The sequence below is a fragment of the Canis lupus genome, chromosome 23 (assembly GCF_003254725.2).
Source record: "Canis lupus dingo isolate Sandy chromosome 23, ASM325472v2, whole genome shotgun sequence".
NCBI lineage: Eukaryota > Metazoa > Chordata > Mammalia > Carnivora > Canidae > Canis > Canis lupus.
The window spans coordinates 38170600-38184233 of record NC_064265.1 but is presented as its reverse complement, the minus strand read 5'-3'; the positions used below and the strand labels follow the sequence as shown (position 1 = coordinate 38184233).

The 13634-nt window shown below is 34.5% G+C and overlaps 1 protein-coding gene across 6 annotated transcripts in view; it reads left to right on the top strand.

The window, feature by feature from the left end:
• Window positions 1-13634, top strand: part of XRN1 (5'-3' exoribonuclease 1) — a 102982-nt gene that overhangs the window by 8180 nt on the left and 81168 nt on the right. For 5 of the 6 annotated variants that reach the window (XR_007405269.1, XM_025448791.3, XM_025448792.3 and 2 more), the window contains exons 2-10: window positions 1566-1798; window positions 5917-6014; window positions 7407-7516; window positions 7609-7719; window positions 9001-9083; window positions 11336-11423; window positions 11508-11676; window positions 12452-12519; window positions 12810-12947. Coding sequence is in view for 5 of the 6 variants with exons in the window: in XM_025448791.3 (XP_025304576.1) it covers window positions 1566-1798; window positions 5917-6014; window positions 7407-7516; window positions 7609-7719; window positions 9001-9083; window positions 11336-11423; window positions 11508-11676; window positions 12452-12519; window positions 12810-12947 (1098 nt within the window). In the remaining variant the exon portion in view is untranslated. The remainder of the gene's footprint in view (window positions 1-1565; window positions 1799-5916; window positions 6015-7406; window positions 7517-7608; window positions 7720-9000; window positions 9084-11335; window positions 11424-11507; window positions 11677-12451; window positions 12520-12809; window positions 12948-13634) is intronic. The other variant, XM_049099905.1, reaches the window with a different exon arrangement.

The following is a 13634-nucleotide window of genomic DNA, read 5'->3' as shown; positions in this document are numbered from 1 at the left end:
TGAGATTTTGATTGAAGTTTTGAGAATTTTTGAAGCAAACAGTAAATCTTGAGTGTACTTTTAAAATCTCATGCTCACAATTGTAAGAATTACATTTGAGCCAATTACTCAATAAGAGCATTCACATTTTTTATGTCATGCCTGGTACAATCCTTTATAAATTGGCGTTTAATCAGTATGTTTTTATGGTGGTCATTGATTCTAAGGCCAAAACTTTACATTCCCCAAATTCAAGGGCATACCATTTTCTCAGTAGTAGGAGAATGTATCGTTTCTGTACATATGATAAAACTTGAAGCTTTTCAGAGATTCCCCTCATTAAGTTTATATAAGCTCATTAATATTTTTACATTTGAAAATTCAGAATTTTTTTTAGTTAGTATGAAAGCCAGACTACTCTAAAATTCTTTAATTATATTAGATATTACAACTATTAAGTTGTGCCCATTTCATTTCCTTGTTAGTGTATATTTGTTTCAGTAGTGTTCCCCTTACTTGCTCACATTCATTTATTTTTTTAAATTAATTTTTGACACTTTTTTTTTAAAGATTTTATTTATTCATGAGAGACACAGAGAGAGAGACAGAGACAGAGACATAGGCAGAGGGAGAAGCAGGCTCCATGCAGGGAGACTGACCTAGGACTCGATCCTGGGTCTCCAGGATCATGCCCTGGCTGAAGGCGGAGCTAAACCACTGAGCCACCCAGGCTGCCTGCTCACAAACATTTAAATAAAGGGAAAATCAATGAGAGCCAGAGCCATGAAAGTCTTTTTTTTTTTTTTTTAAGAAATTTTGTTTATTTATGAGAGACAGAGAGAGAGGCAGAAACACAGGCAGAGGGAGAAGCAGGCTCCATGCAGAGGGAGCCTGATGTGGGACTTGACCCAGGACTCCAAGATCATGCCCTGGGCCAGAGGCAGGCGCTAAACCGCTGAGCCACCCAGGGATCCCTGAAAGTCTTTTTATAAAGAGTAATCACCTTAGCCAAAGTTTAGGAAATTTTTAATCCATATATCAAAAACAAGAAATCAGTTTTCCAAGTTTTCTAAATTATTTGGCATAATCTAAGTTTTCTAAATTAATATGACCAACTCAGTGACTCCGCTTCAGTGAAACCAAATATACACTCAGGCTTTAAATCATTTGTAAAATCTCTTAATGACCATGTACAAGCCTTTTAAATGGGCATCCTATTACCCATGTTAGAGGAAATTGAGGCTTTAAGAACTTGATGTCAAACTAATAGTTTGAGTCCCAAATGAACCAAGCACTTCATTTAGTATTTTCCCAGGTTATCTATCTTATTTTAAATAAGTAGATCATTTCCTGACAGTAAATTTGATCAATCTGTTGGGGCATCATATAGCCATATGTCTCCATCTTGCCAATTTCTCCTGTTCATTTTTTCTTTACTTTTTTTATTCAACTGTGATTATTTTCTCAATTTTTATATAATAAGAATGCCCCTATATCCTGCTTTTTATCAGCTGCTTTTCCCAGCTGCTTAAGTATCCATTGTTGATTATAGTAACAATCTTGATCATTTTTCTTTATTTTTTTAGATTCCTGAATTTGACAACTTGTACCTGGATATGAATGGAATCATACATCAGTGTTCCCATCCTAATGATGATGATGTTCACTTCAGAATTTCAGATGATAAAATCTTTACTGATATTTTTCACTACTTGGAGGTGTTATTTCGCATTATTAAACCTAGGAAAGTGTTCTTTATGGCTGTTGATGGTGTGGCTCCTCGAGCAAAAATGAACCAGCAGCGGGGGAGGCGTTTTAGGTAAAATATTTGTGGTTTATTTTAGAATACTATTTATTTATTGATTAAAGATTTTATTTATTTATTCATGAGACATAGAGAGAGAGAGAGGCAGAGACACAGGCAGAGGGAGAAGCCAGCTCCATGCAGGGAGCCCGACGTGGGACTCGATCCCAGGTTTCCAGGATCAGGTCCTGGGCTGAAGGCGGCGCTAAACCACTGAGCCACCCAGGCTGCCCTAGAGTACTATTTAAATTAGTAAAATGTATTATTTTAAAGATAATTGACTTAGTGCACTGCATCTTCTGTTCAAATATCTTTTCTGCTTAAATTCCCCCAGAAATGGAAATAACTAATTACATCACATTTTATCAGTCAAGTATACAAATTAGTAATTCAAGTGAGGTCATTCTCAAAGCATGTGTTGGGCTGTTGTTACTGTTGTTCTATATCGCAAATTTTTCAAACTTCTCAGTAATTTGGAAATAGCGGTACAGTTGACGCTGGACACTTGAAATGTAAGGAGCACCAGTCTCCACATGGTCAAAAATTCACATATAACTCAATGCCCCAAAAACTTAACTACTGTTGACTAGAAGCCTTAGCAATAACATAATGCATATTTTGTATGTCGTATGTATTATATACTATATTCTTACGGTAAAGTAAGCTTAGAGAAAAGAAAATGTTAAGAAAATCAGAAGGAAGAAAAAATAGATCTATAGTAATATACTGTATTTATTGAAAAAAAATCCACGTACAGGTGGACCCACTCAGTTCAAAGCTGGTTGTTCAAGGGTCAGCTGTAGTAGAGAAAGCTCCTCTAATAGTCTGCCCTGAACTAGAGAACTACAGAGTGAAATGAGAGGTTGTTCTAATGGAAACATTGACAATTTAATTCAACAAACATTTGTTGAATGCCCACACCCTGGGCTAGATGCTGACTCTGATTGAGCATGGGTCTAAATTGGATAGGTAGATAGGCAGGTGAGACTAGAGAGAAAGTGATTTGATGGAGTATGAGAGTAGAACTGAGTTAGGACACTTGAGGTATTACCAGCCCCAGTGTGTGAATTGGACAGTAGGAAAAGTAACAGGATGAGAAGAGATACATAGAGTTTTAAAGTCAAAATCCTGGGCCTGTGGAATAGTTCTAAAAAAAACAATGAGATCCTGCTGTGTCCTGTATATGAGTAGGATAAGTAAAGTTAAGAGGGTTGTTAGAATTGATGGATAGAAACTCTGAGTCCAGTGTGTATGATGGGTTCTTAGAATAATGAATCCTTTCATCATGACAGCAGGTAAAGGAGTAGAAAAAGCACCTGTAAATCAAATATGGAAATCATCAAGGAAGGTGGAAGTGTACAGTGAAAAAGAGGAAAGAATGATAAAAAGTAGTGATTTAAATATCAAAAGAGAAAAGACACTGAAGGTATTGGAACTGTGAAATCTTTAAGGACAAGGACCATCTTTTACTAAAATTTAGATCCTCACATACCACCCAAACTTAATTAATTTGAATCTCTAAAAATTGGGCCCTGGAAACTGTTTTTACCACACTCCCCTGATATTTGTTAAACTAATTTGGGGGATCTACTGGGCCAGAAAATCTAGTGTTGAGAAAGGATTATATGAACCTACTCTATCAATCATTGTTCAGTTGCAGAAATAGAAGCCTGGCTATTTTAAGCAGAAGGGGATATAATACAAAGAACAAGGTGTTTATAAAAATTATTGCAAGAGCCAAAAGGATAGGAATTTAAGTGACCCTTCAAGAATGATTTTAGAACAGCACCACAGAACTGACCCACCAGTGGTGCTATTACTACATTCAGGAAGGTGAGCAGTTCAGAGGCTCCAAAATATTAGCTCCAAAAATACATCACTTTAAAGTTCAGCAGTCAAGAAGCCATCACTGAATCTGTTAGCTCCAGAGCCCGACTATAGGGCTCTGGCCTACACCTTGCTTCTCAGTACCTACAAAACTACTGAATATTGAGAGCTCTTCTACTATTGATGAAACACACAGCCCACAAACCCAGACTTCACCACACTTCCACCTTCCAAACCTTTATGGAAGCATCAAGCTGACAATATCTAAGTTATTATATCCAATCACCTGGCTGCAAGGAACCCTGAGACTTTACTTTTTAGCTTTCTAATCTCTCCAGTATCAGAAGACAAACTTAAGAGAATAGAATGGATATTGAGGGCCAATCGACCATAACCACAACCATTTACTAAATACTGTGCTGGCATTGAGTGTACCATATTTCCCTGAAATCCCGCAGTTAACTTTTTCTCCTTCTCCAAAGAGATATTTTTTCCTCCATTCATAGTCTTTAATTGTAATCTTTCTGCATCTCTTACTTTTAAATCTGCTGCCGTCTGGCTCTTATCCCTACCACTAAAACTTCCTTATAAGATTACAAATAGATGCCTTACGGCTAAATCTGAAGAATAATTCTCCCTGTATATTACTTCATTTATCTATAGTGTTTAACAATGTTGACCATTCTTTCTTGAACTTCCTTTCCTTGATCTTTTTTTTTTTTTTAAGATTTTATTTATGTATTCATGAAAGACCAGAACGAGAGAGAAGGGCAGAGACACAGGCAGAGGGAGAAGCAGGCTCCATGCAGGGAGCCTGATGTGGGATTCGATCCCTGGTCTCCAGGATCAGGCCCTGGGCTGAAGGCGGCGCTAAGCTGCTGAACCACTCAGGCTGCCCCCTTTCCTTGATCTTTACGTGATGACACTCTCTTTGTCATCATGTTCTCTTCTCTTCTTCTGCCTTTTTCTTACATATTGATTTTTATTAAGGTTCTATCCTTGGTCCTGAGTGATCTTAACCAGTGGTATTAATTACTGTGTCTATACTGATGACTCCCAAATTTATCTTTCTGGTGGATCTCTCTCTCTCCAGAACACTTATATATCCAAATATCTCCTAAATGTCTCCTTTTGGATTCCACAGATACATTTCAGGTTTAATATGTTCAGAACTGAAGTTCATTTCAAAGCTACCTTCTGTTTCCTATTTCAGTGAATGACAACACCATGCAAATAGCTACAAGAAAAAATGGCTTCCTTTGGAGAAATTGCAAACAAGTTGATATCTTAAGAGTGTTATATTGAGGAGATTGGTAAGAGAGAGGTTACATATGAAAAAGAGTTTGTTTATCATAGAAATACAATTCCACAGGGCACAGTAGATAGAGCTAGTAGCAAGGCAGTAGGAAATATACATAAAGGAGAGCTTCCTAACTTAAATGCCAATGGCATACAGTGTGCCACAAATAGGTTCCAGAACAGGAATTGGGATACCTGTATTCAGACCTAGGTCTTTCTGACTCTAAAACTCATGTTCGGGCAGCCTGGGTGGCTCAGCAGTTTAGCGCCGCCTTCAGCCCAGGGCATGATCCTGAAGACCCGGGATCGAGTCCCACATCAGACTCCCTGCATGGAGCTTGCTTCTCCCTCTGCCTGTGTCTTTGCCCCTCTCTCTCTCTCTCTTTCTCTCTCTCTCTGGCTCTCATGAATAAATAAATAAAATCTTAAAAAAAAAATAAAACTCATGTTCTTTCTAGTAAATCCTATTGCCTCAAAAATGAGATGATTTTGGCAAATGATGTCATTAATATTATTAGTCTTTTATTTTAAATGTTTTTAGAGGAAACTCAAAGATAACCATTACAACTTTAAGTAATTTTTATATAATAATCTTAGATCATTTTAATAGTGTACTTCTTGTTTGATGTTATTATTAAACATAGACTATAGTATATATAATGAATCCCTAATGCTTAACTTTTGAGCTTGTTTGTAAAATTGATTTGTTATATACTTATAATAAGAAAAAAATTACTTTATAACTATTTATAATGTTCTCAGTTTTATATTGTTATAATACTCTACTTCTATAATCCTTTCTCAGAAAAATTCAATTCTTTAATTAAAAATGGACAATTCTGAGGCTCATCTTTATCAGTTACTATCAAAATTTGTATTATGTTTTGAACCTAAATTGATTAAGTAGCATTTTAGTTGCAAAAGCATCTAAATAACAGTTTACTTGATGGGAAGATCTGTACTTTTCCCCAGAAACCTTAAGATATTTTTTTTCCTTAACATTTAAGGTCGGCAAAGGAAGCGGAAGACAAAATAAAAAAAGCATTAGAAAAAGGAGAAACTCTTCCTACAGAGGCCAGATTTGATTCCAACTGCATTACACCAGGTAAATTCACTGAGAGAAAAAATCTGAGAGATTTTTTTTTTAAGATTTTATTTATATATATGAGAGATAGAGAGCGAGATTGAGACCAAGCATATGCAGAGGGAAAGGGAGAAGCGGGTTCCCTGATGATCAACATGGGGCTGGATCCCAGGACCCCAGGATCATGACCTGAGCATAAGGCAGACACTTAACTGACTGAGCCACCCAGGAGCCCCAAATTCTGGGAGATTTAAATGTAAATGTAATTTTTTTTTCAAAAGTGTTTTGTTTTGGGGTTTTGTGTTTTTGTTTTTGTTTTTTTCCCTAGCCTCTACTTATTTCGTCCTTAAGATTCCACTTGCTGTTTTCTCGTATTGTGTGTCCTCAGGAGATGTTTTGGTCACCTTGATTATAAGTGCTCCTATGAAGATCCACTCTGGGGATTTACAGATGTCAATAAGAGTATTTGTGGACAGGACTCTCCCAGATGCACAGAACTCCAAACCTAGAAGGATCTTACAAGATCCATCCTACTCCCACCATTTATTTGTATGAACACTGACCCAGTGAGGTTGTGGCTCACCCAGATTCAGTGTGTTCTTTCAGGATAGGGAACCTATTCTCCTAGTCCAGGACACTTACTATTGCATTTCTTAAAGGCAGTTAAAAATTCTATGACTTTAATGAATTTATCAGTATTATAAGTTTAATTTAACTTTGTATGCGGCAACAAACTCTATACTTTTTAGAGCTTTGTCTACTATCATTATAAACCTTTACTTTGAAAAACAATCTTAAAATCTTACTTACTCATGGATTTTTCACTAACTGTGGTATTTGTCTTTCATTTAAGTGCCTTTATCATATATTGCTTAATTTAATAACCAATTTTATCCTAATTGTGGTTTAAGACTGCATTGCCATTGACTCTTGACCATTTGGACTTCCTGGAATGTAATCATTATAGACTCAGTTTCCAGGATAACAATAATTTTCCAGGTAAAGAGTAGTAATAATAATAATAGTTGTGGTGATTAGCAATCTGATTAAAGCTGCATGCCTTTAAAAAAAAAAATGAGAATCCAGCAAAGGAAATAGAAGATTGAATTTCATTAGAGAGTTGAAACTGCCCTGGTGTGAAAATATGTGAAGCATAGCTTGAGGCAGTAGTAACATTTCTTGACTTACCTATGTGACATTAACTTCATTTTAGGGTAAGCAGTGAAATGAGAAACAGTTGTAATATTTGCTAGAGAAAGGTACAAAATTACTTGCTATTCAGGATAAGCATAAGGGGTTTTGACTTCCTTTAGAGATCTTATATCTAAGACACTCAGATCCAATTTCATGTTGTCCTTGGGAACTCTTTTATGTCTCTCTCAGATTAAACTTTTTAAAACTTTTTATTTATAGGGACTGAATTCATGGCCAGGTTACATGAACATCTGAAGTATTTTGTAAATATGAAAATTTCTACAGATAAGTCGTGGCAAGGAGTTACCATCTACTTCTCAGGCCATGAGGTTATTATCTTTTTTTATTTAAAGAGATTTTTAAAAATGTAATGTTCTAAAGCATAGCATTATTACCACATTTTTTTTAAACGTATATTTAGACTCCCGGAGAAGGAGAGCATAAAATCATGGAATTTATCAGATCCGAGAAAGCAAAGCCAGATCATGATCCAAACACCAGACATTGTCTTTATGGTTTAGATGCTGACTTGGTAGGTATAATGTTTATTATTATTATAACCTTATGCCATTGTAGTTAAATATCTAAGAGACTTACATAAGGAGCTTTCTGGCTGTGGAGATAAATATTGGAGACATAATAAAGATTGCTACTTCTGTTATTAGCAGGGTTCTAAAACAGTTGGAAAATGAACTCTTGCCATAGTTTATGATCAGTGGATCTCTATAGTCTTCACACTTGACTGATCCTAGGGCTTTGAATATTCTGCCAAGATCAGGGTAGAGGGTACTTTTACCTTCATGCTTGATATATAACTTAATAATGCTTGATTTGCTAATTCCATGACCCAAATAACTTTACTATGCTTTTTTTAACTTTTTACTATGGAAATTTTCAAGCATAAAGTAGAGAAGATAATATAATGAGTCTTCCTCTTCCTATGTCCTTTATCCAATTTAAATAATTTTTTACTTTAATCCACCTTAATTAATTTTCATTTTCTTATTCCTAACCATCTGTCGTCTCCTTTCTCCTATTCCCCTTGACTCTTGAAGTATATCCCATTGTATTGTTTAATCTGTAAGTATTTCATAATGTTTCTCTAAAAGAGAAAGGTTGTTTAAAAAAAAAGAAACATAATGCCATTATCCTACATAAAACAAAAATTAACAATCACTGTTTAATATACAAATAACCATTTAGTATTTTCATTTCCCTAATTTGTTTCATAAGTGTTTCATCTTATTTTATTTGAATCAAGATTGAAATAAAATAAACAATATATTTTGCAACTGGTTGATATGTCTTACCAGACTATTTTACTTACTTCGGGCGTTAAAATACTATATGAGAAAATTAAATGAAAATGCCCTTTTCCAGTTTTTTTTTTTTTTTTTTTTTTAATTTTCACATACTAGAGGTATTCTAGCCCCCAAAAGAGTCCTACATTCCTTTATCATGGAAAAGCTACAGTCCTTAATTTCTTACCTACTCCCTCCTGGCAAGTGGAAAAGTGTGAAAACCAAGAGGGAGACTTAGGAGAGGGGATGGTGGTGTGGGGAGAGTAGCAGTTATTAGACTCATGTGACTCTAAGGTAAACATTTTTTCTTAGAAAAGTGCACTTACGTTACCCCATTCATAACCTATAAGGGGATCACATTTTGATATTTGTATGTTTAATGTGCTATTAAATTGTTTTTATTAAATAAGCATGTGTTTTTCTTATATAGACATTTTTTATTTTGTTGCTTTTATGAACCTCATACTATAAAAAATTAGAGAATAGAAACATTTTTTAATCATTTTCAACAGATTATGCTTGGATTGACAAGTCACGAGACACATTTCTCTCTTTTAAGAGAAGAGGTTCGGTTTGGTGGCAAAAAAACACAAAGGTAAATCATACTGCAAATATATATTAGAAGAAAGAACAGCAATTAAATTAAGAATAGTAATCACTTAACAGAAAAAATGATCTTAGTTCTTTGCTCCATGATGCTAATTATAGTATATAGTATAAAGTAAGGGCCAACTTCATTCTTTACATGTGGATATCCAGTTTTCCCAAAACCACTTGTTGAAAAGAATAGCTCTTCCTCATTGAATGGTCTTGGCACCTTGGTTGAAAATTGCTTGACATATATGCAAGGGTTTATTTCTGGGCTCTGTATTCTGTTTGACTGATCTTTATGTTGTTTTTATGTCAGTACCACAGTATTTTGACTACTGAAGCTTTATAGTAAGCTTTGAAATAAAAAGGAGTGAGACCTCCATCTCTGTTCTCCTTTTTCAGGATTATTTTGGCTATTCGCAGTCTCATGAAATTAATAATTTTTAGGATGGATTTTTTGTTTTTGTAGAAAATATTACTGGAATTTTGATAGGGATGGCACTGAATCTGTAGATTCTATTGGGTACTATTTACAGATTGATAATAAGTCTCCCAATTCATTAATATACGATATTTTCCATTTATTATGTCTATTTTAATTTTTTTCAGCAGCATTTTATAGTTTTAGTGTATATATCTTTTGCCAGCTTTTTTTTTCTTGTTTTCCCTTTTATTTAAAAAAAAATTTTTTTTTAAAGAGTTTATTTATTTATTCATGAAAGACACACGGAGAGAGAGGCAGAGACATAGGCAGAGGGAGAAGCAGGCTCCTTGTAAGGAGCCCGATGTGGAACTTGATCCTGGATCCTGGGATCATGCTCTGAGCCAAAGGCAGACGCTCAACCACTGAGCCACTCAGGCGCCCCTAAAAAATTTTTTTTAATGTAGTCACCATGCTGTACCTTAATTATATCTCCAGGACTTACTTATCTTATAATGGAAAGTTTGCACCTTTTGGCCACCTTCACCCATTTTGCCCAAACCGTCACTCCCCGACCTTTGGGAACGATCTGTCTGTTCTCTGCATCTAGAAGTTTCTTTTTTTGCCTCTTTGGTTTTTCGCCTCTTGTTTTTTTTTTCTTTTGCCTCCTTGGTCAAGTTTATTCCTGTGTTTTACTCTTTTGGATGGTATTCTGAATGGGATAATTTCTTTTTTGGATTATTTGTTGGTGGTATATAGAAACACAGCTGATTTTTGTGTGTTGATCTTGCATCCTGCAGTTATACTGAATTCAGTTTTTGGCTCTAGTAGCTTTTTGTGGATTCTATGGGACTTTCTGTATATGGAATCATGGCATCTGTAAATAGAGATAGTTTGGGGTTTTTGTTTTTGTTTTTTGTTTTGTTTTTTTCAATTTGTATGCCTCTTATTTCTTTGCTTGCCTAATTACCCTGGCTAGGACTTCAAGTACAATATTGAATAGCTATAGTAAAAATGGGCATCCTTGTCTTTATTCCTGACCTTAGGAGGAAAGCCATCAGCCTTCCACCATCAATATATTAGATGTGGGTTTTTCATAAATTCCCTTTTTCATATTAAGGCAACTCCCTCCTATCCCTACTTGGCTGAGTACTTTTATCATGGAAGGGTATTGAATTTGACAAATATTTTCTTTGCTAGTTGATTATACGGTGTTTTTCCTTTGTTTATTAATGTGATCTATTACATTGATTTATTTTCTTATGTTGAGCCATCCTTGTATTCCTGGGCTAAATCCACTTGCTCATGGTATATAATTCCTTTAAAATGCTGCTGTCAATTTATATTCTTACTTCTGGTTAAACTTGGAGTATTGGCTAATAGCTAGGAATATAGACCCCTAAACCATGCCAGGGAAAGATAAGAGGAAAGAAGTGATGGTGCCTCACCATTGAATCCTGAGACTGTACTGCAGTAGGTGGAAAAGTATATATACTCACTTATCTATGAGTATGCTTTCTGCTGGCAGCCAACCTTAAATGGGCCAGATCCCACTTGTTTCTTATATCTGTTATATTTTATTTAGGCTTTCCTAATTCTGAGAATTTTTCCACAGAAAGCATAATGCAGACCAATTATTTTGAACTTTATGTTACATCTATTATAATTATACTTTTGTCTTTACACTACCCTGCAGCTTTCATATAAATTACATGCCTGGATTATCAGAATTAATTATCTGCTAATGATAAGTTTTATTTTAATTTTTGCTGCATTTTTAAGCTTGAACCTTAAAAATGTAATTAACTCTGTGTTGATAATCTGACTGATTACAGGGTATGCGCACCAGAAGAAACCACATTTCACCTCCTACACTTGTCTTTAATGAGAGAGTATATTGACTATGAGTTTTCAGAATTGAAAGTAAGTATTAATATAGCTGTGGACCAAAGATGTGTTAGCAGGAAGTTCCATATGATTTGATTTTTTTTCTCCGTTTTGCTGTAGGCCAAGATCACTTTTAAATATGATATTGAAAGGATAATAGATGATTGGATTTTGATGGGATTTCTTGTTGGCAATGATTTTATCCCTCATCTACCTCATTTACATATTAATCATGATGCACTGCCTCTTCTTTATGGAACATATATTACCATCCTGCCAGAACTTGGTGGTAAGAAAAGTTTAATATTCATTGGATGCTACTTTAATTTAGCACTCTGTTAACCCTAAAAATTTCACTCCATTTATTAGATTATTGCATGCACAACTACAGTAGGAAAAGAATTGGAGATTTCTTTTGGTCAAAGGCACCAAGCTCGAGGGTTGTAATTTTCAGTGGTTTGCAAGCAAAGAAAATGACAAGAGTTAAGCAGCTTCGTTTATTGGTATCTAACTAATCTCTGCCTTTTATTGTTTAAGAAAGCCAGCAGAAGTTGTTGGTTTCCCTTAGCTCCTTTCATTTTAAAACATAGAAGTTCATTTTTCTGAATGGATCGGTATCAGAATATTTAATATAAGGGAAAGATTTTTCAATTAAAGTGAGAAATTGATAAATGGTAGTGAATACTGAACAAAACAAACAGCAGAATAGCAGTGCATTAGTTCACCTAAAAGTTAATATATCAAATGAATAATCTGGATAGATTGTAGAACATATTTAATTAATTGTTATCACATGTTAGAAATGTGAGAGGAAAAAAAAAAAGAAATGTGAGAGGATTGTTATATGAACCTGGAATTTTTATTTTGCTTTAATTCTTACATTTTTATATTATAGTGACATCATGTTCATAGAAACTAGAGCCAATTATAAAGCCCAACACTGATTGTTTTTTCTTGATTATTAGAGTACCAACATTCAATATTTTGTAAAAAAGAATTTTGTAGAACTGTTTAGAAAAAATAGTGTCAGCTTTTAGTACAAATTTAGATTTTGTTCCTTTTAGGTTATATTAATGAAAGTGGGCATCTCAACTTACCTCGATTTGAGAAATACCTTGTGAAACTATCAGACGTAAGTAACTAGATATTTTTATTTTCTTGTCCCAGGGTAGCTATAAATGGGCAGAAACCAATTATATCAGAAGAAAAAGTTTTGGTACTTTTACATCAACTGATCCTTCTGTATAATTTCACCTAAATTACTTTTATTTTTATTTGCTTTTTATTTTTGATTTTCAGCCCATAAGAGAGTAACATTCTTTGATTTCTTATGCCCTAGAAGTAGCAACTGTTAAAAGTTTGGTTTCTATTCTTCCAGACATACTTAAATTATTTTTAATGAATTTAAATATTTTTGTACAGTTTGATCGGGAACACTTCAGTGAAGTTTTTGTGGACCTAAAGTGGTTTGAAAGCAAAGTTGGTAACAAGTACCTCAATGAAGCAGCAGGTGTAGCAGCAGAAGAAGCCAGGAACTACAAGGAAAAGAAGAAGTCAAAGGTGTCCATTTTTTTAGGTGTTCTTTCATTTTTCTAGCTGTAAAGTGAAACTGATATTCCTTGTTCCTCATTTCCCTCTTGTGATTTTTGGAGTTGCCTCATTTCATTTTCATTTCTTATTTTCTTCTATTGAACATTTGAAAAAAATTTTTTTTGTTTCTTCTCTGTTAGATCCTGTTACTTAAAGCTGATTTTTAAAAATCAGCTTCTTATTTTTATCCTAGAAGAAAAGCATTGTGTTTTCATCCTATTAATAAGTGTAGAAAATCTTCTAAATATAAGAACCTAGAAAATTAATTATCTTTTGTAAAATATGTCTACTTCTAACATTTAATATTGAGATAGCAATTAGACCTGTGGTTTTTCTTCAGAAATAATTTATATAAGGCACCCCGGGTGGCTCAGTGGTTTAGTGCTGCCTTCAGCCCAGGGCATGATCCTGGAGTCCGGGATCGACTTACACGTCGGGCTCCCTGCATGGAGCCTGTTTTTCCCTCTGCCTGTGTCTCTGCTTCTCTCTCTCTCTCTCTCTCTCTCTTTCTCTGTCTCCCATAAATAAATAAAATCTTTAAAAAATAATAATTTATATATAAAGTCATTTATGAAATACAGCTATAGGCTAGTTTAAGAGTAAGTAATAGCACAATAGCTAATAAATGCTAGGTGCTCAATAAATAAATAGTAGAAT